Raw genomic sequence first — 27,229 nt, 5'->3', positions numbered from 1 at the left:
AATAACCATTGAGGCATAGACCACAATTATATTTTTGACTGTTTTCTTGGGGTTTGGAAGGCAACTATTACGTTATTTAATTTTGAATTTGTTTATATAAAGAAAATAAATTTTTGGTATAAGAAATCGTCATAATCCGACCAATTGTAAACCTAATAAATATTTTCAACATTTTTTTCAAAGTCACAAAATAAAAATGTTGTTCTAAAAATTATATTTGAAGGATTTTGATTTTTTACTTAAAGTCTATCTAATGGTAAGTATAAAATTTAATAACAATTTAGCACCATATATTTGTATGTATAAAGCTTGTGCGACTTTATTGTTCCTCGTCCTGTTCCTGCTCTGCCAATGCCTCCAGTTTCTTATTTAAGTCAATAATCCAATTACAAAACTGTCCATCCTTTAGGTTAACAAAATCACCAAGAAAAACATTTGCACGAGGCTTTTGTTTTGGATCAAAGGGTCCCGGAATTTGTTCCATGATCCAAGGATGCAATTTCTTGTCCACTCTTTTTGCTGTACGCTGAAGTGTGAAAAATATTCGAAGAGCTATATACCGGCCAGTTGGTGTAATTAAAACCTGAGAGACAAATCCATCTTGTGGTCGGCGGGATAGCAAGGAATCTTCTAGGAAGGATTGCAGCTGCTTAACACTGGCCTTGTTGGGCCATGGTGTAGGCCAAGCGTAACTAGGCCAGAAACGCAAAGGTAGTGGGATGGGACATCTTCTGTAGATGATAACCACTTGACGTTGCAGCTGCAGACAACGTTCTAAAGAACAATCCTGAAGACTACCATCTAATGTGGAATACAAACGATGACCAAAGAACTGTATCAATTCCATGTGCAACTGCTGATGATGGGCGACATCGAGGGCATAGAAGTGCTGTAAATCGAGAATAACCACCTCCTCGGAATGTGTGTCGAGAAATTGACGAATTTCTTCCAATGGCTCAAAGATCTCCAATGAGTAGAGGCCATGACAATAATAGAATTTTCCTTCATTTTGTGCTATTCGTAGATCAAAATAACGAACACCCAGCTGCAGTTGCTCCAAGATGCTGGAGGATTGGTTTTTACACCAACGGCGCACAAAACAGGGAAAGACACGATGCCAACGTCGTATGGCCGGTTCGGCATCCGGTGACAGTTTGGAGCTGCTATTAATGCCATAAGTCATAGAGTTGTGGGAACCTGGAGATGATTGGAATTAATTAATTAATTGATGAAAACCGACGATGAGATCATCAGACCTGGAATGGCCAAATTAATAATGGAAAGTTGTCGCAGCTCGGGCGGTAATTCTCGCATCCAATGCTCCTTGGACATTGTTTGTTGTTCGTAGCTACTCCTGTTTCGTTTTAAACAAATTAAAAGATAATAAACTGACTTTTAAGTGCGTATCGTTATTTATAAACAACTCACAGCGTTGCCACCCAGTTCCGAGATAGTAGCTGGTTGTTTAAATTTTATTAAAATTAATTTGATATTAATAACTAATTTGGAAGGCTTAAGTAATTTAGAAATAATGTTTTAGTCACTTTTTTTTCTAAGTAGAGAATATCAATTAGCCAAAATAAATGGCAGCCCTACAACCAACTGTTGCGCACATCTACCTATGTGGCAGCGCTGTAGTAACCGTTAAATTTAAATATATATATGTTTATGTATATTTGATATGCATCACTTATTTTAAAACTAATTCACAATGTCAACCTCATGCCATTTTAATGTTCTCCTTCTCCTCCCCACCCTCTTCAAGCAGGATTTCATGCAAATGCTTTGCCATCAGTTGATTGGATTCATTGAAAACTCGTATACACTTGCGACATTTTACAAAATTGCAATTTCCCATTAGATTTTTGTCGTTCAAACTGTAAAACGCGTAGATTATGGTATTAGTAAATTGATCTTAGACATATTCATAATACTATTACCTCTTTAAATCATTGAAATCCTTTAACACAAGCTCCTTTTCCATGCGTCCCGGCAAGGATATTCCATCGGCAATAATTCCCACACAACAATTTTCAAAAATACATTTCGAACCCTGTAAGTTCATGGCCACCGATCGGTCCAGCAATTCCATTCCTGTCAAGGTTTTTCTGATTGTTACACTTCCCAACTCTGCTTGAGATTGCGGACGCATGGAAATGCCCACACCAAAATCCTCGATTAGGCAATCCTTGAGCTCGAGATTTGCACCTGGCAAACAAACGATACCCTCTTGGGTAGATGAATGACCATCGCCAGTAAGACGGCAACCCTTTAGGCAAAGATTGCCATTCCTTAGGAGGATTCCTCGACGCACACGTGAACAGTTGAAAACCAAATTGGTGAATGTGTAATCCCCATCGATAACTAGCAATGTACTATCCTCATCGCTTGAACAGATCACTGGCAACTGATCGAAATTTCTATCGCAGTTCATAATAGTCTCCGACTTGGCCAAACCCTTGAGACAACCTTTGTCATTAAAATGCTCCAAAAACTTAATTGTATGTTGACCAGGTGACAAGAATATAGAATCATTTTTCTGGCATATGGTTAGAACATCTTGAAGAGATTTTCCCATTGATACATCCATTTTTTGGTTTCCAAGATGGTGCTTGGCCATCAATAGCATATCCATTTGTTGCTGCAATGGACCGGCCACAGTGACCAGATGACATAGGGCCGGGCGCTCAACATGGTCCAACAGTGAACCACTAGCAAGATTACATTTAAGACCATTCGCTTTTAACTCACTGTACGCACGTCGCATTTCGGTATTCTCGAGAATCTCAAATTCACTGCGTATAATGGCCATACGCAGATGAAGGCACATTAAATCAGTCACTGGGAGCGTGGACATGTTAAGGCTAACATTACGATCGCCACCACCGCTGGCTGTCGTTTTCGAAACTTTTCTAGAGGGATCACTTCCATTGTCCTTCAATTCCACTGCCTCATCGTCGCTCTCTGCCTCGGCATCACTCAAATCCAGTTCCAGGTACTCTAAACGCTGTTCAATATATCGAGCTTCCATGGTTAGGCTGCGCACATGACAGGCCAGCGGACGTGACAACTTATTTTTGCTCAAATCACAAGCCAATTGAATGCGCGACTCCAAGTGCTGTTGCACCCAATCGCGATCATCATCGTAATCCTTGTCCCAGGGCATCCATACATAAGTGTAAAAGAAACGCAAACGATCCACACACTCAGCTGTTGTGTCTACATTGAGGGCCGAGTTCTCTTGCTTCAATGTGGGCCATAATTCAATGAGATGAACCTCGTTGCGTTCGGGTAAATGAACATCATTGTCCTGCACAGCTGTTACCACAAATACTGCCTTCAATTCTTCAAAGATCACCTGGTCCACATAGCCATAGACTATGGTGGGATAGCGTAATTTTAGATCTTCACAGATTACGCGCGGAATTCTCCAGATGGCCTGCCATCCTATAAAATTGCAATGTACGTGTGAGTGTATGTTAGAGAGGGAGAGGATTCGCATCTTACCAGTCGGTTCTATTTGCAACTCCACAAAGGATTTCCACTCGGAACGTACTTGTGAGGCGGGTATAACAGCTCCATCCCACGATAAAACCGCCTCGGCTTCTTTTAAACGTTCCAAGTAGGATTTCTCAAATGTATAAACTTCCATTTCGTTTTAAAAAATTTCAAATGTGTGGCTTTGGCTTCGATAACAACAGCAGGTGGTGACAGCAAAACCGATGCGGCAATCGATAAGTATCGATAAGTAGCTAAATCAGGCTTTTATTTGGATAAAATTTGTGTGGTATTTTTTTCTTTCTCGATCTGGTATCACAGTTTTTGGTTTTTACTCTTTGTTGTCAGTGATGTAATTTTTTGTTAGGTCATAACAGCTAAATCGAGTCAAGAAAACAGCTAAAAAAAGCGTAATCCCCGGGAAAAGAAGAGAAAAAAAATTAGATTTCCATATATTCTGCTTTCATTGTACTTAGATTATTCATTGTACTAATCGTAAAAAAGTAAAATTGGAAAAAAATATTTCGATTTGCTAAAAAAGCTAGAATTCCCGCTGCCAGCTGTTTTCAAATTTTTCCCGCCATTGCATTTCCAAAAACAGTCAGATCTGACTGGAAAAAAGCTGAAATGACATCACTGGCTGTTTGTTGTTGTAGTTCAAAATATTTTTTCGATGTGCACGGACGTATAACGCGCGTCGGTGGTTTATAGTGTTGCTTGTAGAGCTGGGAATCCATCGATGGTTGCTCCACTCGATATTTTTTCCATCGATGGAAAAAACCATCGATACTATCGATGGTACCATCGAATATTTAAACGAGTTATTCAACATATATATTTTGGTGTCGTTTTTCAATATTACACAGTTTCAAATATTCATATGTCTATAATCATCTATACGAATTATCTAGCGTATAATTTAACTATAAGTTAGCCCTTTATAAATTAATTCAACCAAAAATATATTAAAAAGACTTAAGCTTGTAATTTCTGAAATATTCTTAAATAAAAAAACAAAATGTATAGTTTCAAGATAAAAACAAAAGAGTGACGTCCTAAGTCCAAAAAACGAAAACTAAAAACTCTTTAAGCACAACAAAACAATGGGCGATTTCCAAACTTACTGCTAATAAGAGGTTCTTATTTAAAAAAAAAAAAAAAAAAAAAAAAAAAACCTTACAAAACATGTCCATTTTACAAGAGGAACTGCCAGGGTTAAATAGGTACTTTGATAGAATTAAAGTACGTAGACCTGTATGTAAAGAAAGGCAGAAAAAACAATACATTGCAATTTACTTACACCCATGTTGGACCCAAAAAGAAATTCGATATATCGACATCGAAAAATTTCCATCGATTTATCGCACTCCATCGGTTCCATCGATAATATCGATGGTGCCATCGATGGTTTTCCCAGCTCTAGTTGCTTGTGTTGCCAGTGTGCTTGTGTGAGTGCGAAAGAGAAGCAAATAGGGGATAAGGAAGCCGCAAACGCGAATGAAGGAAAACGAAAAGTTCTAAGAAATCTTATCAATGACCAAGTCGAAGTGCTAAACCATAGGAAAGCGAAAAAGAGAAAATAAAAATAAATCAAAATGAAGTAAGAATCGCAACGACTATTTAGGTCTTTGAACGTAGTTCTGCTAGCGCTGCTGCTGCTGGCGCTGCAGTTTTCCTGATTCTCCCTGATACGCCACCACGCCTACACGCCAAAGAATGGCTGCCATCGTCTACAATCGCCTACACAGTGGGATTGGGACTGTGGCCAGCTCCTCCCACACATCATCATCATCAACATCGGGTGCCGCATCGCTGGGTCATTCACAGCTGACTCGATCCTTGGAGCGTATACTAGAGGAGGCTCACTTCAGTGGCGAACTGATACTGACCAATCGCAAGCTGAAGGATTTTCCAAAAACAGGCACCAAATATTCCCTCACCGACACGGTGATTGCAGGTGAGTTCCAAAAAAGAAATATGTATATATTTTTTTATGGTTTTCATGAAAATCAATAATTTCCATCTCCTTTCATCATCATCATCAGCTGCTCTCATACCACAAACTCGCTCTTTTCCTTGCTCTCTCTTCTGTCGTGGCAGAATCATTATGCCATCTCTCTTACGCCTAAGGACATAATATTATTGCCATTTGCACTTTGCACTATTCTCTCTCTATCACTCTCTTTGGGTGGATATTAGTGAGTGCAGCGGCCAACTACTATACAAGTGAAGTGAATTTTCCCACCGTCTGTTCAAGTTCAACCAACTTTCGTTTTCGTGTTACACGCCCAAAATGCAACCAACCAACCACCCCCTACACACTGCACTATTCCAGTTCCTGTTCTCTGTTCCTGTTCTCTCTATCTCTTCTTACCTACCTACCCTATCTGGGAATTTGGTTTGGGAAAACCATCTGTTTTTCATACACGGCGACGCCGCCGCAACCGCATCGATTTTCACTTTGTCTTTGTTTTTTTCTCCTCCTTTTTCTTTTGTGTTCGTTCGATAAAGAAAAATGAATTATGAAATATTATTAATAGTTTTGAAAATACAAAAAAAATCATGGAAATTATTTGTAGACGAAGATATATTTTTCTTAACAAAATTAATTGACATGTTGTCCAAATTTAAACAAAATGACTGGCAATTTCAATAAAATGTCAATTTAAACTTAATTCCATTTAAGCATCATAATTCGTGACAGGTTTTTTGGCATTATCATACAAATCAGTTAAAATTTTCCTTACTGGATTAATTGTTTTTATAAATATCATGTCCATCAGGCATATAGTTCATATATTGTCAGCTTTAAGCTAATTTTTAATAGAATCTGTTCGAAAAGCAAACTTTAATAACTTATCGATCTTATTTTAAAATAGTCGAATATATAATCAAAGATATAGTGATTTCGTACATCAAAATAAAAGAGTTTCGAACAATCAAACTGATGTTCGATATATTCTTTCGTTTTTCAAAGAAATTTATTGTTCTTGGTAATCCTAATGCAAACCATTTTGTCACGTTTAACCAAAATGATAAAATACATGCAGATGTGTTCAAAAATATAGTAGTGCAGACCTTGCAACATTTATTTTAATTTTTGGATAAGTTAAACATTAAAAATTAAATTTCTATTTCATATTTTTCAAGGAATAGGATACAAAGATGAGAATAGTACATAATGTACAAAAACCCATAAATATTATTTGATAAAGAATAAGCAATTTTGATAAACTTTTTTTTAGAAACTAAGTTTTTCTCTATGAGAAGACGAACTACTTAACTCTGTACATTTACTTTTAAAATGCCATTTTGAAACATTGTCCGTACAAATTTTTTTAATCTATGGCATCTTGGCTCACGTTGTAGTCTTTCTGGAAACTCGCTGTTGCATTTTTTTCTTGTATTTTTCATTGTGCATGCAAAGCACGAACAAAACGAAGCAGTTTGACAAGGACTGGGATTGAGACGTGCCGTCAAAACATATTTGATGACTTCCTCTCTGCCAGCGTTGTCTGTTTTTATACGAAGAACAAATAAAATAAAACAACGACAATACAACAGCAACAACAATAAAAGAAAAGCATATTTACAACATTAACAAAACTATGACAGATACACACACACACAGAAAGATACACAGTGGCATGAATGAGAGAGATGTATAAGAGCACTTTTCCCCTTCTCCCGCGGTGGAAATTGTTTGGGAGTTTTGTCAAGCTGCTCCCCAAACAGAAACATTTCTTGTTTAACAGCAGCCTCAGATGGCAGACAGTCGTCTGGTGGTCCCCGACGACGCGTCGTCGACCTCTCTGCGCAGCTGCCAAAGCCAACGTCGCCGTCACTTGGCTTACCTTTTTCCTCTCGCTCATAACAACGATAAGATAAGTGTGTGGCCCAGCTGTTATTGGTATCTACCTATATATTTATATATATTTCTGATCAGCATGACAATTTTGGAATTACACTGGCTGCCTGCCGGTCTGTCTATCTGTCTGTCTGACTGGGTCTATCACTCAAAACTAGTTCTTTCAGTTAGCCAGAACCTTCAATTAGCCACACGCATTTGCAATTTATGTCGGAAAAGAACGATCTACCTCAAAATAGGTTACTAGAAAATGCACCTAGGTATGAACTGTTTAGCTAAACATAATGGAAATATGATATAAACATCTGGATCAGACATTCTGTAGGTCAGTTTTATGTTTGGCAATAATAAAGAATTTTTTCATAATTTTCTAAATAAATAAACTCTCTTTTTAAATTCAGTTGCAAAGTTTTAACAAGAAATTTATTTAATCCAATTTGCTTTTGTATTGGATTAAAAAGTTGACTGGAAATATAAAGGAAAATGGGTAACAGCCCTCATTGTAAATGTTCAAATTAAAATTTTGAAGAAAAAACCATTATTTACACTCTAAAACCTTTAAAAAAGATTTAAACTGAAATTTATTGTCATTACGACGGGATAGCTTTTAAAAGGATTTCGATTTGTTTTTCAGATGAAAAGCCTAACTAAAGTTTTTTTTTTTAAATCCATGATTATTGCATAATGTTTTTGCGAATTTAAGTTGGGGCGATTGATTAGGCCACTTGAGAACATTAACTTTTTGTTTTCGAAACTAACGAGGTGGTTTGCAAATAAATGAAGACCAAAGACAAAGTGCCCACACCTATTTTTTTGGCCAGGTTTGTAAGTACTTATCTTCATTAATGTGTATGTATGCATTTCTTGCTATTGCTACCTCTTCTTCTTCTGCTTTGTGTGGCAGCTGTATTCCCGCAACGGTTGCAACTTGAGGCAATTATTTTAAACAATTTCCTGACTTGATGTGCAAAATTTTGTTTTTGCCTCTTTTGTCATGACTTCTTCTGTGTGGCAATGGGAGGGGGCAAACCGGCCGGCCTTCACGTGACGCACGTGTTAATTAAACGTTCCCCCTAGACGGGATTGGCATTTCAAAAGTGAAAGGGGGACAGCCGCAGAAACAAATGATATTCGGAAACATGTTGACAACAAACAGGTCCATGGGGTCGTTTTTCCTCCCACACACACACAAAGAGAGGCAAAGGCAGAAAAAATATTCCCCATTTGGGGGTTGCAAAAATCTTTTATGCTTAAGAATATTCCATTTTTATTTATGTATACTTGGAATTGATTTCTTAGCCAAGTGGTAGAAACATGAAACCTTTCTCGAAAGTGGTTGGTGGTTGTTTATTGTGAAATATTTATAAAATATTTATCAGGCAGACCAACACCTTTTTAGTCAGAGTCTCACACTCTCTCTTTCTTAAACATGTTCTTTCACACCAAACACTTTAATTAGTAATTCGTCACGCCTACGCAAAAGAAAAGTGCCTCAGTTGATGGCTGATGACTCAATGAAATGTTGTGTGGCAGCCTCGCGTAACGTGGAGAATCCAAAAATGGCTCAAAACGCATTGAACCATAAACAGAAACTTAAATGAGTGAAGGGAAACTAAAAGCGGAAGTCATTTTCAACTCTTACAAATCAAGAGCTCAAAAATCGTAAAACACTTGGAAAGTCTAAAGTTTAGCTATGCTAGCAGTTAAAACCAGATGACTATATCAAATGGTTCGAAAGTTGCCAAATACGAATCAGGCATGACTTATTGCTTAGTCTACTTTCAAGGAATTAAGTGGGACCAGAAAGCAAAGACAAACTAATCGTTCGACTCAGGTGCCATAATAAGATACATCCCCAAAATCGATATCTTACAAGTAAGAATAGAAGTTTTTTCAACTCGATTGTTTGCGAAACTTTGCCACAAATCATCCTGATCTACAATATTGTCGTAAAATGATATCAAACACTGTCTTGAATATCATTTCATTTGATCTCAAAAAAGTTTCAACGTACAAAAACAAAATCTAAAATTTATAAGAATTTTAATATTCTATGAGCTGTAAAAAAGACTACAAATTAACGAGGGGACCAAAATGTACGGATTTTTTTTTTCAAGGGGATAGATTATTTTCCTCGATTTATCGCGATTAGCGGGTTTTAAGTTATCGAGACTCGACCGTACTACTATTTCTTAATTCATAGCTAATTTTTTGAGTTACTTAATGTCTTTTCTAATTGCTGTTGCTTTCAAATGACATTTGGCATACTGATTAATTGTAAAATATTAAAAACGGGACAAAATTAAATAAAAGCGCTCGATTAATTGTTTATTTTAACTTTCCTTTGAATAATCGTGATAATCATCGCGTACTTTTGATTAATCACATGATGGAATAATCAATTCATGATCTCAAATTAAGTTCCTATAGAGACTTATCTTAATGGTCGATTAATGCAAGAAAACATAATAATATCAACTAATTTAATGGTATTCTTTCTTCTTCTCACATTTGTTGCAAATTAGCCGTAAATTTGCCTTAATTTACATGATGAATAGTGTTGCAATTGACGTTAATTCTCACCTCTTTAGTTTGCTTGATTGTTGCAAACAAAAGAATCGTTTGATAAAATGCAGTTAACTTATGCAATCTTGTTTTGCAGCTTATCTTTATAAAGCTATAAATAAAAGTCGCTAGACTGAGGGAGGGAGGAATGGAGGAGATAAATGTCTAGCTATCTTTCCACAAATCGAGGGCAATGCAAACTTGACACAGATAATGTTAAAAGAATTTTTTCAATTTGAGTCATTCATAAAAATTCATGAAAATTCGTTTTTTTTTCTAAATGTAAGCATTAATTAATTGCTGAGAATAGTCGACGGGCGGCGGCATAAACAATTTATTTTTAATTGAAGAAAAAAAAGAGAGAGAGAGAGAGAGCAGCATAGCACGCGTTATATTACTCAAAATATAGACCTAGAAAAACGGTGGCAGCTGGTGAAAATTTGATATTGAATTACGATGTTGCAGTGGCAAATAAATAGAAAGAAAGAATTTGTTTGCATTTAGGGTGAAAGCTACGCTAAGAGAACAAACAGCTGTTAAAATTGTTAAAAGGAAAACATTCTTGATCTACAATATCATCGATACCTCTGGTAAAAGTACGCCGCCGACTTGCCACTCCCTCTGCAACAACAACAACAACAAACAACAACAAATGTTTACACTTGGTAAACTCACATTGTTTGCTTTATGATTAAGGAACATTAAGCAAAGAAGAAGTACGCGAAATTGCAGTGTATAAAATAAACATCCGAACGAATCACAAAGTATTTCCAATACGAATTTGTAATCAATTGATGTGAGAAAGAGGGGGGTGGGTTAATATGTCTACCCTCTTGTTTTGATTAGTTTTGCTTCAAGTTGATTGTTCAAAGACGTCGTTGTCGCTCCCTATGGCTGGCATAGGCTGAAAGTCGTTTCATGTACATATATGGAAATGAATACTTGCCATTTGAGTTATTCGTATATATATGTATATATTTAAATTCTTGCGATAATGCCTCAGCATATCAAGAAACTTTATTTGAATAATACAAAATAATAAAACTTATAAATAAACAAACATTTGTTCGCACCCCTCGATTGGCGCATAGCTAAATAATGCGAAAGAGAAATCCTCTAAAATTGAAACGAAAGTTAACTACGCATTGAAATTAGCCGAAAGTCTTACGTCACTCAAAAATAAAGACCCTTGGGAATGCTTCTTTAAATGGTTACTGATTTTTATTTCTGATTTGCAGACCTTAAATTTGCTATAAAAAATATATAGCCTTAAACTGGCTATAAAAAATGAAATCAAGGAATTGACATATTATTTTATAGTTAAGAGACTGTTGGGTATTGATTAACCAAATTAAAACAATGCAAAAATATTAGAATTGTCTTATGTCCACACTTAAATCTCACTAAATGAGTTTAGCAAAAAATCCATGAATTTTTTAAGCCGAGAAATCTGATATTGCTATATAAAACTATTTAATAATTGTCAATAAATTCTATTTCAATAAAAAATTAATTAAAAATGTTAAAAAATCAATGAGAATTGAAAAAATGTTGTGTATTTTTAAGCTTTAGTGCTTTCATATCGTAAGAAAATTGACAAGACAGATAATACATCTGATTTTGGGTAGTGCAAAGAGTCTAATTGAAATTCTATTGTTCAAATTTTAATGATTATTTTTAGTGATTCCTATAAACGTAAAGTAACACTAATTCATTTTGAAACTATTTCGGTTTTTGTTATTTGAATTAGGCTTTTTTTATGTGTCTAAAGATATTGTCATTTATTACCTCCAGTTTGAAAGCAATTGGAAATCTAAATCTAATGAGATTTAATAATAATTAATTAATATAATTTAATAATAAAACTCGTTAGATTTTCTTTTGAAAAATTTGCTTCAACTTCAACTTTTTACAATTTGCTTTGCAGAATTTTAATGAACCACTTGACCTAAATATTTAAGTATTAACAATCGAATTGTGAAAATTTCGTTTCATTTGAATCGATTTTGTTTTTGTTGTCATATTTCATAGAAATTATTGCATAACCAATTGTTCAGCGTTCTTTTTAGATATTTCCATTTACTCCAATTTCAGCCAGCTTTTTGGGAACTCTGATAAAATATTCAATATGTTTTGTTTTATTTCTTTTCATTGATGATGATTCATATATCAATTTTAGCGTTCCACTTTGAGGCCTTCCGTTTGTGTAATAAACTGAAATTTGTTTTCAATAAATCCATCAATAGAGCTGACTGTGTTTGGCCCTTAATGGCCACAGAGAGAGAAGCACTAAACAAACATAATAACGGACATGGAGTGGTCGACCCCATCCTCCATGCCACTCACCCATAATGTGCTCATATAGGAATATGTATATATGTATATAGTTATATACATATTTGTATATAAAATGCTGTTGTACCATAAATGTACGACGGTTAAAGCACGTGGTTAGACTCTTTGACGCCCACATGGCTAGCCTCAGCTCCATTTGCCAAAATGTCGTTTGTAGCGCCATCAATTTAATTTTTCGTTGCTTCCGGGGAGACCCACAATAAATGGAAAAAAAACTGCATACCCTTCAAAAATGTGTGGATAAAATTGAAAAAAATGGCGAACCCAGAGAAGGGTCACGACGCGTCGTCTGAAGAGGAAGAAAAAAATATTTGCATGAGTAATATCTTGATTGAAAACTTTACCCATTGAAAGTTGTTCTTGGGCTGCTTCTTCTGCAGGTTTTCCTTTCAACTAAACGGGAATGCAAACCGGTTGAGAAATGTTTTTTTTTTGTTTACTCATCATATGCAAGAAACCAACATTAGCTTAAGAATGTTGCTATTTATTTCTATATATCACGATAAAAAATGAAATATAATCCAAGATGGTATTGCATAGAGTGCTCAAGTGAAAGAAAGGGGAAAGAACACTTGAAAATATCTCCAAAGGGGAGAATTTCCGATTTAATGATGGTTAATATTGCATTTAATTTTATTTTGTTAGCATTAAATTTAAAAGAATTCCAAAAATAAGTACAATCTAGTTTATTGGTTTATTTTTATAAATAGTCAAGAATGACGAAGCGATTATGATTCAATTTAACAATTTTTATTAAAGATTGAGAAGGAAGTCGTTTCAGGTGTTTTTAGATTAGATTTACTTTTGAGTGAAGATTAAAAATTTTTATTTTATATCTGACTACTATCTAACTATTACTAACTACTTAGGCCAAATACTCACTTATTTACTTTACTTAAATTATATACAAATTTGTGAAGTATGAAACATTAAAATAAGGAAGTCTAGATGAAAATAGGTTGAGCTTGAGAAATTAAACTTTAGTTTGTCGAGATTATGAAATTCTTATTTCCATAAAAATAAATCAATACGTTTAGAAAAAAACATTTTAATGTTTCGCGTGGATACTTTAGAACTTTTTCTTCATGTAATAATCGCTTTTTGATTTTATTTTTTAATGAATGTTAACAATTTAAAAGCAAAACATTAATTATAAATTTCATAAAATATTTTATGAAATTCTTCAAAAATTATATACTCGTTTTTGTGCATTTAAAAGTGATAGAATCGTATTGTTGAATTATTTGAAATAATTCGTAAAAAACCTCAACCATTTTTTTTTTTTTGTAATATTTTAAATTTTGGAACTTTTTTGTTTATTTTGGTAAGTTGGAAGTTCAGGCCAACTTTTAACTCAAACCTTGTAGGCTTATTTAATATATTGGAATCTGAAGAATTGAAATGCTTTACTCAACTAGAAAATGAGAAACTTTTGATTATGGACATATAATTTTAGTCTAATTTTTTCTGTCCCAGTGGATATTGCATTGGTCGACTACCTGTCATTGAAAACTGGTTCATTCTGTTGAAATTTTGGGCACTCCCTCAAAAAAAAAAAAAAAAACACTAAAAAAGAAAGAAAAAAAGTAGGAAAATCTCTGACTGAGCTGCCGCACCCTAGATGCATTTGGATAATTGTCGGTTGTCAGTGTGTGCGCCATGGCAGGACATTTTGTTTTGACAATATTTATGAGAGTCACTTTTTTTTGACGCACTCAGGGCTCAGGTGTGTCTGTGTGTGAGTAAAAACCAAGAAAAAAAAGAAATTCCCAAAAGACTGAACCAATTTCGATGGCGCGACATAAACTTAAAAAAAATTTGATTTATTTCGCATGATACATGAAAAACAACAAGTGTACATATAGACACGTTGTTTTGTTTTTAGAATCTCTTTGGCAAAATGCCATTTAGCCAAAAAAGAGAGAGACAGAAAAGAACCGGTATAATTGGATGGACGCCAGCTCACCTAGAATGCAGATGCGGCAAGCTGTAGGCAGACCAGAGCAACATGCAGCATGTGGCAGGTTCAAAGTACAAAGTCAGTCCCAGCTGATTGTGCCAATTCCTTTGCAAATTTTTTCTGTGACAAAATAACGAAGGGAAATCCAATTTCCGCATTGAATAATCAAAGAAGGATCTCTGGATGTCATCATCCTGTCAACCAAACATCCTGTCTATATGTGGCCATGGCAAAAGTTTATTCAACTCTCATTCAACCCATTTAGAGGGAAGCCATTGCCATCTTAAGCTCCTCCATCGTTCCCATTTGTATGTTTGAGTCTATGCTAGGAGGAGGGTTAAATGCATAAGGAGGAAGCCATAGACGTCGACTCGACTGCATAGAGAAAGAGAGAGAGAGAGAGAGAAGCCTAGAGCAGCCGGTCGCCAGTCGCTTTTGTTCAGATCCATCTAAAAACTCCTCTCTCCGCTATCCTCCCTCGACATGCCGCACCTCGCTGTTATTGTGCGTAAATCACAGCGAATAATGCCAACAAGCTGTCGTCAGCCAGTTTTTATGGCCAAGTACCTCGCAATAGTTTCGTCAAGTGGTTGCCTCTGATGGATGCTTTTTGTATATGTATACATATTAATACTTTTTTTTTCATTTTCGTTTTTTAATTTTGCATGTCTGGAATTGCGTAAAAAATGAAAAAATAAAAATATGGTTTAAAGCTCGTAAATTGTTGCTGGTTATTACACGAAAATCTCATTTCATACGCACTGTTGGACAAGTAGTTAGTCACCAGTTGCTAGTTCTACTTACCCTCACTTGAAAAGTGAAATCTCATAATGTGACACCAAGATCTTAATGGCCTTACATACATACACACATATATAGTTAGTTAAGTGCATTAAGTTAATGACTAAAACAAGTCAATAAACCTATTTCGGTTTCTTCTTTTTACAAAAAGCTTTTCACCGGTGTTCATTTCTTTATCTCATATGTGGATTTTGGTTTATTGAGGTTAATAAAACTATTGAAAATGTCACAAAACCTACACTTATCAGTTTTTTTTTTGTTCAAGTCGTTCAGTCATAGCTAAAGTGTATATATTTATGATACCAATTTCAAGATTTAAATGGGTTTTTGATGCCCTCATTAAATGAGTTCCGAAATAGTTAAGTATTTGTATGAATTTGGAGTTGAAAAAATCTTAGTAGAAGAACCAATTAGAGGCCATATTTCAATGAAATGATAGTTTCTAGCTTCCATTTTTAAAAGTTTATCGATAGCCAAAATTTTATTCTTTTTACTATTTAATTTTCGTGTAGCCTAATGTAAATGTTTCTTATTATTAGTTACTACATATATACTGATAAATTGTAAACTATTAACCTACCTATTTTTTACTAGCAAATATGTCATTCGGATAAGACTAAAACGACATCTATTTGCTAAGCCTGGGACTCAAGCCAAGATCCTAATTGTTCAGTTGCCTAAAAATGTAAAAGTATTTCTATGGAAATGATTCGGAAACGAGTACAGGTCAATTCATTTTATAATGTTTTTTCCACTCAATTTTGGGGTTTTTATTTATTACTTGGAACTGAAAATTTCAGAGGGAGGCAATTTTCATTAATTAGAAGTGCTACAACAGATTTGGTCTTAATTTTTAGTAAATTTTTGCAATATATTGTTTTCTTTATTCAATGGTGTATTACATAGTGCGGATAAAGGTTTAGAAAAAAACAAAAACGGAATTTACAGTAAAAAACGTTTGTGCTTAATATGTAGATGGAGATAATCTAGTTAGTGTGTTTATTTCTTATTCTCTTAGACTGGCTTATAATCCAATTTGCTTTCCAATTTCTTATTGTCAGACACCTTGCGTACAGCTTTCATGAAATCCTCCTGGATGACATACTCACGTTCCGCTCTTATAGCAAAGAGGCCAGCCTCAGTGCAGACATTACGCAAATCGGCTCCATTAAAATTGTCGGATAACTTTACAATAGCTTCATAGTCAATCTCACCATGTTTGGCTATTATTAGTGCATGAATCTTAAGAATTTCCAATCTAGCCTCTTCATTGGGCAAGGGAATCTCAATTTTACGATCCAAACGTCCTGGTCGCAACAAAGCGGGATCTAATGTGTCTGGTCGGTTGGTGGCCATAATCATTTTAACCTGTCCAAGCGAATCGAAGCCATCCATTTGATTGAGCAGCTCCATAAGGGTACGCTGTATCTCACGATCTGCAGATGTGCCTTCGCTGAAACGTCGACCGCCAATGGCATCGATTTCATCCATGAAAATAATGCACGGTTGATGATCGCGTGCATAATTAAACATCTCTCGGATCAATCGCGCACTCTCGCCAATATACTTGTCCACAATGGCCGAGGAGACGACCTTAAGGAAATTCGCATCCAATTGAGATGCTACTGCACGAGCCAGCAGCGTTTTTCCGGTACCAGGTGGACCATAAAGCAGGCAACCCTTGGGCGGTGTAATGCCAACCCTCAGGAATAGTTCCGGATTAAGCAGCGGCAATTCGATGACTTCACGCAACTCGCGAATCTGTTCGGTGAGACCACCAATAGCCGAATACTTAACATCTCCTGGATCCTCGTGCGACATGTTGTACACAAGGGGATCAACTTCTCGTGGCAAATACCGCATAATCGTTAATGTGGTCATGTCCAGGGCCACTCGAGTGCCGGACTTCAGCTTTGCCTTATCCAACTGTCTCCGACATCCGACAACATAACGAGGTCCATTCGTTGCCTTCACAATAAATTTATCCTCGGTCAATTTCTTAAGAACTTCGCCCACAATTTGTCCCACACTCTGCAGGGCCTTCAAATCATTTTCGGATTTATCGTATAGCTTTGTCAGATCCTTAACTTCCTCGCGCTTCTCTTTTAATCGGCCTTCTATTTCCTTGTGCTCGAGAAGTTTTTTTCTGTAATCGCCAAAAGCCTTAACCCTCATATTTTCGGGCAATGGTGTAGCGGTAACAGTCATTTTGCAGTGGATAAATTTTTTTCTGGTTGCTTGATAAAAATAAACCTTCTAAAACAAAGAATCACTTGAAAGTTAAAGAATACAAGAAGAATATTTGAAAGGTTAAACTTAACGTATTAATGAGTAAAGTAATAAGCAATCACTTTTTTTTTCACTCACGAAAAGGAAGACGGTTTGAAACCGAGTAATTTTGATCGGAAACAACAGCGAGAGCTTTCTTAATCACAATTTGATAAACATTTTCGGGATCAAAGACTAGAACAGATTGGATTGCTTTGTTTTGTTAAAGTATTTCTCAGAGGTCAAGGAAATATTCTCCCAAACTGTGGAGACCTTTACATGTAGGGTCGTTGAAAACTTTTTCCCATGACTGAATTCTTTTTGGTACGAAACAATGTTAAATACGCTTTGGCATTTAGTATTTCCTGTGTTTGTGGTCGTTTTTGCCCTGTTTGAGTGACAGGCAGTTAGCTGGCAGCAAATTTTAATTCTAGCAGAGTCTTAATTTAAGAATGTATTTCGAAATTTATATCTTTAATTGAGACTCTTTGATTTTGTGCTATCCTTAATCATGAGTTGTAATCTGATTTCAACCCATTTTGTCTCTTTTTTGCATACATTTCTTCGAATAATAATGACCTTTAGATAAATAACAGCTCAAGAGGCAATGAAAGTATTTCTTGGTTCTTTGTTTTTATATTGAAATTTTCAGAAATAGAATGAGGTTTTCGAGATTCCTATAATAGATTTAGTTGTCTTTTAATAGGTAAAAAGAAATGACAATTTTAGATAAACTTTTTAACTAAAGTAAGTTTAATAATGTGACAAAATTCCACGGCATAGGCCTGAGTTTTAGAATAACTTGTTAAAAGATACGTTTATCTATCACTTTATACCTATAAAACCTCTTAATAAATTTAAAATAAAATTAAAAGACTAAGCAGGAAACATGTGAATCTTAATTTAAATCCATTTAGTTTCTTAAGTATTTTTCCAAAATGTTAAGGAGTTCATAGAGTTAAAATTATAGATCAGTTGCTTATAAAACAAACTTATTTTCCTAGAATATCCCAAAAATTGAAACTGATTTCCACTTGTTTTTCTATCTATGCAAACGCAGTCAGTAGCAGCTATTTCCCCTATCTAATTAGGCTATGCAATCTAATATAATAAATATAATGTATATGTATATTGTTTACACCCCAGCTATATATGTACATATATAAATTTATTATTGATTCTACCGAAAATTTAATTATCTGTACTAGCTGCTGCAGCACATCATCAGATATTTTAAGTTTTACGCACAATTTCGTGTACATAATTATGTATACACAGTATTTTGCCCTTCTGTTGGCTCATGGGGCTGGATTACTACCTCCAGCACCTCCCTTGGGCAATTGGGCACCACCGACCAACCAACCGCTGTTAAGTCATAGCTTGTTGTTTGCGTTCATTTCGCATGCAAATTCATTTAGTTAAATTAATTGCTCACTCCTCCACGATTGCCCACAACAACTCGTTACCCGCAACGCACTTGCCCAGTTTTTGAGTTTTTGTTGAATTTTTTGTTGTTGTTTCTATGTGTGGCAAGCCAAATTGAGGTCATGCGCTCCAGTGTGGCGTGGCGGCAAATGGGAATGTGCCCGCCTGCCTGTTTGCCTGCCTGCCTGCCTGATTTGGTCTGGTCTGGTCTTGTCTGTTGTGGAGCTTGATAAGGGAAGACATTGTTGTTGTTTGACTCCCAATTTTGGCCTCTCCCCTCCATCTGGGCATAGTTTTATTTTGTCTGTTTCCTCATTAATGTCACGTTTTCCTTCCCTCTTGTTTCCAGATCTCTCCCGAAATAGATTCTGTGAACTACCCGAGGAAATCACAACATTTGCTTTCCTGGAGACATTGTTGCTCTATCACAATGCCATACGTAGTATTCCCGAGTCGGTGAAACAGTTGTCGTCATTGACTTATTTAGATTTGCGTAGCAATCAATTATCCTCATTACCGCGAGAGATTTGTTTTCTGCCACTGCAAGTGCTTCTGGTGTCGAATAATCGTCTGGCCACATTGCCCGATGAATTGGGAAGATTGGATCAGACGCTGGCCGAGCTGGATGCCTCGTATAATCAACTGGCGGCCTTGCCCGCTCGCCTGGGTGAGCTGAGATCGTTGCGTTCGCTATCGCTGAGAAGCAATCAACTGATGTACTTGCCCAGAGAGTTGACCTGCCTGAGTTTGGTTAGCCTGGATGTGAGTAACAATCGCATTGCTAGTCTTCCCCTCGAGATACGTCACATGGGCACAATGGTGGAACTGCAATTGGAAAATAATCCATTGACCTCGCCGCCGGCAAGCGTAAGCTAAAAATATCTGCCTAAAAAGTGGAAACAAATTAATCTCTTGTTTTTTCATTATTAGCTCTGCAAAAGGGGACTGGTGCATGTCTTCAAGTTTTTGGAGACGCAAGCCACCAAGGACGAGAAGGGTTCACGTTCGGGTGGAAACTATGATGGTTATACAACATTGAGGCGAGCACCAAGGCACAACTCGAGCGGCAATGTGCTGGAGGCCAGCAGCAGCAATCAGCAGCGTCATGCGGCACGGCATCAGATCGACTCGGGTTATAGCACCAGTGATGGCCTGGACAAGCGCTGGTCGCACGATGCTCCAGGCGGCAAATCGAAAACCGATTCGCCATTGCATAGTTCCACTTTGCCACGTGCTGTGGCTCCCAGTGCACTTCATCCAGCATTGAGTGCCGATCTCATGGATGCTTCATTGACCTCCAGTACGAGCACCATTGTGGACGAGAGTATTACATTGAGTGCTGGTGTCAATGGTGGAGGCATTGGTGTGTCGCCCACATCATCGCCCTGTAAGCAAAGAACACTTGATTATAGCTCTAGCAATGGTTCATCACCCGATCATGAGCATGATGATCTAATGTTGGATCATCAGGAAAGGAGTGTCCACGGCAGTAATGGCAAACTGAACAAGAGTCTAAACAACATACAGACCTACAAGTAAACAAACCAAAAAATCTTTATTCCAAGTAGGTAATTCTTATTGCTTTTTTTCCAGAGAGTATAAAGAGGCACTGAAGCAGCAGCGAAATCAGGAAATTAGCATTTACAAGCAAAAGCATCCCAATGCCAATCATAGTCCCAATGATGAAGATATTCCATCACCATCACGCCTGACCAATGGTTCACACACACTGCCCAAGTCCATAATGAAGCAACCAAGTGGTCACAATGGCAATGGCAATCGAATTGATGAAGTAGTCATACCAAAGAAACCCATACAGAAGGTGATACCATCTCGTAACACCGAACTAATGGCCAATAAGTCAGAGCAACTTATCAGCTCTTCATCCTCCTCCACATCTTCCTCCTCATCCTCATCATCATCATCATCGTCGTCTCCACCTCATGCCAACAACGCCGATTGTCTGGGCTATGTGAAACCGCATAGCCCCATGAAAAATGGCGTCCTTAACAATAGCAATAACAATGGTAAATTTGCGTCCAATGGTACTTCGCCCAGCAGTGTCATCAAGTCACCCATCAGCAGTAGCAGCACCACAACTGTCAAACTGACCACTGTGAAAACTCATCGCACAGTCACATGGAATCATGACATACCCGCCGAGAAGCTGAGCTTCACAATGCGTAGGGAATTCGATCGTCAGCGTGAGGAAACCGAATTAATGTCCCAATTACGGAGTGTAAGAAAAATTGTAATTCAATTTAACTTGATTGATATTAATTTTCGTTATTTACTTTAGATTATTGAAACGCGTTTAAAGATGACATTGCCAGAGGATATTGCTTCATCTCTGACCGATGGCGTTATACTTTGTCATTTGGCTAATTATGTGCGTCCACGTTCGGTGGCCAGCATTCATGTTCCATCGCCGGGAGTGGTAAGTAAAAATAAGAATCAAATAGTTGGCTTTACTTGACAAACAAAAAGTGTAGTTTCCCAAAAGAGGAGAAAATGTTCGACTAAAAGGGTTTGTAGATATTATGAATAAGTTCTTGCGACAATCTATCTACGAATATTTTGCCAAGATATGAGAAAATACTGAATTATAAGGGTTTTGAAATATTTTGATAAAAATCTTTCTTTCTTTGTTTCGATTGGGTCATTAATGAAAAATGCATGAAATATAGACTTTCAACATCTGTTTAGCTAATTATTTAACTAAATTTCTCCATAAACTTACTTCAGAATGGTCTCAAAATGTCTATGATATTCTAGTATAGTATTCTTAGTTCAGTTTGAAGTCTATATTATGTGAGAAGCTTTTAATTACACAGACCAACGTCTTCAGTGTTTATAAAGTGTTTTAAGTTCAATAGTTACTTTTTAGTAGTAAGGTGGTGCTGATCACAACACTGTAGTTAGAATTTGTCCATCATTTCAGATTTACGAAAAAAGAAATTTTAAATAACTTAAGCATTATATAATCTAAACCTTTATTATTTTAACCACTTGATGTGTTATGTTAAAGCAAAAATTTATAGGCAATTTACAAAATACCAAGAGATTTTCTACTATTATACCTAATAATGTATTATACCTAACAATTGTAGAAATATTATACATAATAATAAATAAATTGCCTTTAAATTGTTGCTTTAAGATAATTTATCGATTGGTTAATTGTTAGATATAGTTAGATAGAGTTCTAAAATGTGTGAAATTTGCACCAAAGAGTACTCTTAACTCTTAAAATAAAGTTACGTAAAGTTAGTTAAAGTTATGAATTAAACTAAACAGCTCTTGTCAGGGTCCTTTTTGAAATTATCGCAGATATGTGACAATAATGTATTCATCATGTATTTACTTTTCTTGAGACAGTTTAAACTGATTGAAGTAAGTAAAATAAGTAAAATAAAACTTTCTGTGGCTTAAAAGTCTAATAAAAAACTTCTTCCGTTTATTCATCAAGTCAAGTGAATTGATCGAAAAGATTGCCAGACAATCAATTAGATGTCTGTATTTATATATGTTTTTTGAGTTACTTATGAAATTTAGACGAATAATTTCTCTTATTGTTGTAACATCAAATCGAATCTATATAATATTAAGAAATTAGATTAAAGTTTCAGTTTATTCCTCTCGATATGCCAACTTTTCTGTCCTTTTGTCATTATAATTCTATATAAACATCAACTAATAAATATTATATTTGTTTTAATAGAATAAACTCACCATGGCCCGTTGTCGTCGCAATGTGGATAACTTTTTGGAGGCTTGTCGTCGCATTGGTGTAGATGAGGTATGTGTAAACCTTTTGGTGTTTATTAATCTAAGAATTAAGACATATACTAGGTTATATAGAATGGTATAGAGTTTAAGGTTTTGAAATTTCTGTAGTCTTTGCTTTGGCTTTGCTTTTACTGCTTTAACCGAGTAGAGTTAAGTTGTAAGTTGTTGCCCACCCATCAAACACAACACCCACAGAAACATGGATACACACAATACACACACACATAGACAGACATACACCTACACACAAACACCTACCTCCCATAGATATAAACAAAAAACAAAAAAAAAAGTTACAAAACAATGATGCATAAAATCTGTTATTGGTGTTGGTTGCAGGAGTTGATTTGCTCCTGTGCAGATGTTGTACCACAATGCGAACCTCATTCCGAACCGCAAGATGAGCAGCAGCTACAACAACAACAGAAACAGCAACAGCAGCACCACCAGCAGCATCAGCAACCACCACCACGTGCTGACGATGACTATGATGCTGATATCTATGTCAACGATTATAATAAATCAGATCAGTTAAAGACAAGTGGAGGACAGGTGCCAAATCCTTTGGCCCTGCTTCGCACTGTGGCCGCTCTAATTGCCCTGGATGCGAATCCACATCATCAGCATATGCGCTATCTGCAACAGCAGCAAGAGTTACAATTGAAACTGCAGCAATCAATCTCCTCCTGCATCCAACAACAAGAACAGATGTTGCAACAACAACAGCAACAATTACAAAATGTTTTATATGAGAATTGTGAAAAAGCACAAGCGCATATGCAAAAAATAATACAATCACCTGATGACAATGATGATGATAATCTTATTGATAATAAGGATAATGATGATGATGATGATAATGGTCATGATAATGGTGGCCATGTTAAATGTAAATTATATGAATTGCCACCAGGCAGCAGGCATCATCAGCAAAGCCAATTCGCTGGCACCATGAGTCACTTGCTTAGGCAGGCCAAGCAAAAGACATATGAGAGAATTAAGAATAATCTTTTAAGTGCTCATGGCCAGCATAGTTTTCAAGCCAGCAACAATAATAACAATCGTAACAGTAGCGTCGTTGGTAGTGGTAGTGGATTGCAAACGATTGTGGAGAATGAGCACGATGTGGCCTCGGCTGGACCGGCTGGTCATTATCAGCTTATCGACGAGAAAGATCAGGAAAAGGAAAAGAAGCTGACAACATTGGGAACAACAACAACCAATCCAACTGCAACACCAACCCTTTTCAAGCGTATTGAATTCTTTGAGCAAAATGGTTTAACGAAACCCAAACTGGAGGTTTTTAGCATCTATCGTGTGGGCGAACAACATCATCAGCAGCAGCAACAGCAGCAGCAGCACAACCATCAACATCAGCAGAAGGTCACACTTAAACTGGAGCAAAAACATAAATTGGAACAGTTATTAAAAACTCAAGATTCTGGCAATTCGTTCTTAAAACATGACTCTCATACACTTACCATAATATTGTCGTGCGTTTTTATGTTTACCTTCCTTTGGCTGGTATTCTTTCCATTGCCCGGCTAGCAATGATTGAATTAGATTTCAATTGTATTTAAGTATTTAAACTGGCTTGCCTTTAATATTGCCCTTCCCCCCATTTATTAGAAGCTTAAGTGAGAAACGAAAACAAAACACACATTTTTTAACTTGGTAGTGAGTTCTTGAGGCTGCTTTTTTCTTAGATAACTAAGCGCATAGTACTTATAGCCTATATACATATAGACATATACAGATTTATATATATTTAAGTGACACAAAACCTGAGAGGACAATTTCATTTCGAGGCATTTATTTATGACGACCCAAAGACTTTTGAAAATGTACATCAATTTTTTGTATTTAAACAAAATTTAATCTAGAATTTGATCGAAAAAATGGTAGGAGAGAAAAGGGGGATTCACAAATGAAAATGATCAGAATAGATATATGAATATTCCATTTAAAAATTTAGATTCTTAAGCAGTGAGAAATGAATTCTCAAAAATAAAAACTTTAAGTTCTACAAGGCAGATGACAATGTTAATAACGTTCTTGTATTTTCTTTACATTTGTAATATATAAGTAAAAGGTTGTAGAAAAGTGTTTCAAAAATATTTAAAAACCTTTTGTACGCAATAATTCCAATGTAGCTTAAAAAAAATCAAATTGTGCAGCTATGACCCAATATAAAGCCAATATATTATATAGAAATGCCTAGATATCTCAAAACGAGGTAAATTATAAGCATTCGAAAGTGAATTCAACTCTGTTAGATTAGTCTAAAATCAAAACTAAGAGATTATAAAGTCCAAGCAACATTTTGGCAGCTTTTTTCCCTTTAAATTACATTGTGAATCCCCAAAACTTTCTCCTAAAAATGAGATACATTTTGAGCAAGTGAGATTTTATACATGTATACACGACTTAACCACACACACATATTCCTAGTTCATCACATAATGTTGAACTCTAAAAAACCAAAAACGAAATACGAAAAAAAAATCAAATTCAAACTTATATAATCCCTTGTAATGCATAATTTATATTTATTATAACGTTTTGCGTGCTGTACTGACATTGAATTTGAAACATAAGAAGGAAAGAAAAGAAACGGACACAAAATACGCTTGATTTCATTTCACAAATTCTTAACATAAGTTACAACGAACTAAACAAACCAACTAATTTATTTATGTTTAATATTCCTAAAAAGACAACAGACACACAACTTTTGTAGCTATATATATAGATAGTTAGTTAGAGTTATCCAGTGCTGTAGATCCGTAAGATATAAAAGTAATGAGAATTGTTATAGAGACAGGAAAAGTGAAAATAAAAATGGTTTATTGTATGAATCAAAGCAGGGACACAAAAAACAAAATAATAGTTTTATGAAAGAATAGATCGTGAAATAGTTATATATACCAATGTACCAAAACCAATTAAAAGAAACCAATCATTGTGGAGTTGTTCCAAAAACATAAAAACAAAATTCCAATTTAAAGCAAAAAACAAAAAAAAAAAAAACTAGAATCAAAACTTAAGATCAAACACAGAAAAACTTTTTTATTTATAAAGTTGAAGCAACACTTGAAAAATATCAATCACAAGAAATATAAAAATATTTACAAAATTCTATTCACAACATATTAAGTCACTTTAATTTTGGAACAACACCAACAACATTTTATACAATTTCAAAGCACATTCTAAAACATAAAATAGGAAGAACAAAATCGAAACCAAAAGAAAACTAAAAGAAATCAGTTAAAAAATAGTGCCTTTGACTGTTTACATTACGCATTATATATGTATTAGAAGCAGTTTTTTTTTCTTTCAAATTTCAATCTGCGTTCTTAAATTGTATTTCGCAGTAGTTCTCACTTCAGTTTATAGCTCTTAAATGAAAATTGTAAAAGAGTAAAATTAATATCTAACAAAATTCATCAAAAAAGAAAATCTATTGAAAATTCATAAAAACCCTCGATTAGTTATGAATATGTTAACTAAAAATAACTAATATATATAACTATATAATCTCTATATATAATTTGTGCTAACTTACATTCCTAATTCATTTATGCGTATTGTACTTAAACAAAAAAAAAATCTAATCAAATTTCTACAAGAAGCACAATCTGTAACATTCAGAAATCATAAATATATATATATTTATCAACAAGATTGAAAAGAAGAATATGAAGGGTATATATTTTGTCTAACAAAATTATGAAATACAAAATTGAAAATGCTTAGAAATTTCAAAAATAACTTTTTATAAACCATATTTAACAAATACATATATATATATATATATACACATAACATCAAGAATCTATATATACAGACAAAAATATATATTGCCAACTTTTCAAAATGGAACAAAGCCAAATTGTATAAACCATTTGAAATTACAAAAAAAAAAAAATAGATAAACACTTAAAGGGATTAAAAAACTTCCAATCAAAACTGTTGCATTTATTGTAAGCACAAGTAACAATTCCACATTAAGCGCTATTTGAAAATCAAAGAAAAATCCGAAAAATATATATACCATATATAGAAGAAAAATAAAAAAAAACACAATAAACAAAAATTGTTTTTGACTACTAGCAAGTTTGAGGGCCACTGTGAGGTTTAGCAAAGACACAAACCGCGTGCAATGGCTTTCAAACATTGTAGACACACAGAAAATTCTCATTATATGTTTGTAGTTGTTGTTGTTGTCAGGTTTGTAACTAATTATTTTTTTTTGTTTACTTAAGCTGTATTCTATTATTGTAATGTAATTTGTTGCAAATAATTGAAACCTTTCATTCTTATAGAATCTAATTTGCTGTGCTGCCGATGTTCTGGAAGGCAAAGGAGCTGTTCAGGTGGCCATCACAGTGGGTGAACTATTTCGTCTACACGGCAGTGGTTTAATAGCAGCCACTGGAGGTGGAGGAGGAGGAGGAGGGAGTGGCAACAACAGTGGAGCGGCCACACCGACAAAGTCACCAACTCGAACAACACGTGCAACATTGTCACCGACACCAACATTGACCTAATCTGAGAGTAACATAGAAGTCTTTTTTTCACGTGAAGTAAATTTTTGATACAGAATCATAGAAAGCGGACAAAGAGGGGAAAAAAACTAGCGACACTGAAAAGCCATCATCATCAATTTTTGTTGTATTTGTAGTTACTTTTTAATT

The 27,229-nt window shown here is 35.3% G+C and overlaps 4 protein-coding genes across 5 annotated transcripts; 1 reads left to right on the top strand and 3 right to left on the bottom strand.

The window, feature by feature from the left end:
- Window positions 1-110: 110 nt before the first annotated feature.
- On the bottom strand, window positions 111-1,491 carry LOC6641698 (PI-PLC X domain-containing protein 2). Its single transcript, XM_002064439.4, has 3 exons — window positions 1,429-1,491; window positions 1,257-1,354; window positions 111-1,197 (listed from the first exon to the last, which is right to left on the bottom strand). The coding sequence occupies exons 2-3, from the start codon at window positions 1,330-1,332 to the stop codon at window positions 320-322; spliced, it is 954 nt and encodes a 317-aa protein (XP_002064475.1). The 5' UTR covers window positions 1,333-1,354; window positions 1,429-1,491; the 3' UTR covers window positions 111-319.
- On the bottom strand, window positions 1,396-3,705 carry LOC6641722 (protein nessun dorma). Its single transcript, XM_002064440.3, has 3 exons — window positions 3,508-3,705; window positions 1,941-3,447; window positions 1,396-1,877 (listed from the first exon to the last, which is right to left on the bottom strand). Exons 1-3 carry the CDS (start codon window positions 3,650-3,652, stop codon window positions 1,721-1,723), a joined length of 1,809 nt encoding a protein of 602 aa, XP_002064476.1. The 5' UTR covers window positions 3,653-3,705; the 3' UTR covers window positions 1,396-1,720.
- A 997-nt stretch (window positions 3,706-4,702) lies between these two features.
- LOC6641723 (leucine-rich repeat and calponin homology domain-containing protein) lies at window positions 4,703-27,118 on the top strand. Of its 2 annotated transcripts, XM_023175419.2 has the most exons (10): window positions 4,703-5,455; window positions 19,090-19,607; window positions 19,671-20,275; window positions 20,334-20,979; window positions 21,040-21,177; window positions 22,462-22,539; window positions 22,869-23,300; window positions 23,367-23,411; window positions 23,460-24,053; window positions 26,858-27,118. In XM_023175419.2, exons 1-10 carry the CDS (start codon window positions 5,215-5,217, stop codon window positions 27,080-27,082), a joined length of 3,522 nt encoding a protein of 1,173 aa, XP_023031187.1. In that variant the 5' UTR covers window positions 4,703-5,214; the 3' UTR covers window positions 27,083-27,118. The 2 variants fall into 2 exon arrangements, with proteins under 2 accessions (XP_023031187.1, XP_002064477.2); XM_002064441.4 differs by lacking the exons at window positions 22,869-23,300; window positions 23,367-23,411; window positions 23,460-24,053 and having other exon boundaries at window positions 4,723-5,455.
- Window positions 16,016-17,272, bottom strand: LOC6641724 (26S proteasome regulatory subunit 10B-like). Its single transcript, XM_047011074.1, has one exon. The coding sequence runs from the start codon at window positions 17,253-17,255 to the stop codon at window positions 16,062-16,064; it is 1,194 nt and encodes a 397-aa protein (XP_046867030.1). The 5' UTR covers window positions 17,256-17,272; the 3' UTR covers window positions 16,016-16,061.
- Window positions 27,119-27,229: the final 111 nt, after the last annotated feature.

Source organism: Drosophila willistoni (assembly GCF_018902025.1).
Source record: "Drosophila willistoni isolate 14030-0811.24 chromosome 2R unlocalized genomic scaffold, UCI_dwil_1.1 Seg200, whole genome shotgun sequence".
NCBI lineage: Eukaryota > Metazoa > Arthropoda > Insecta > Diptera > Drosophilidae > Drosophila > Drosophila willistoni.
Note: the sequence above shows the minus strand (reverse complement) of the source record. Positions and strands in the feature narration are given on the sequence as shown.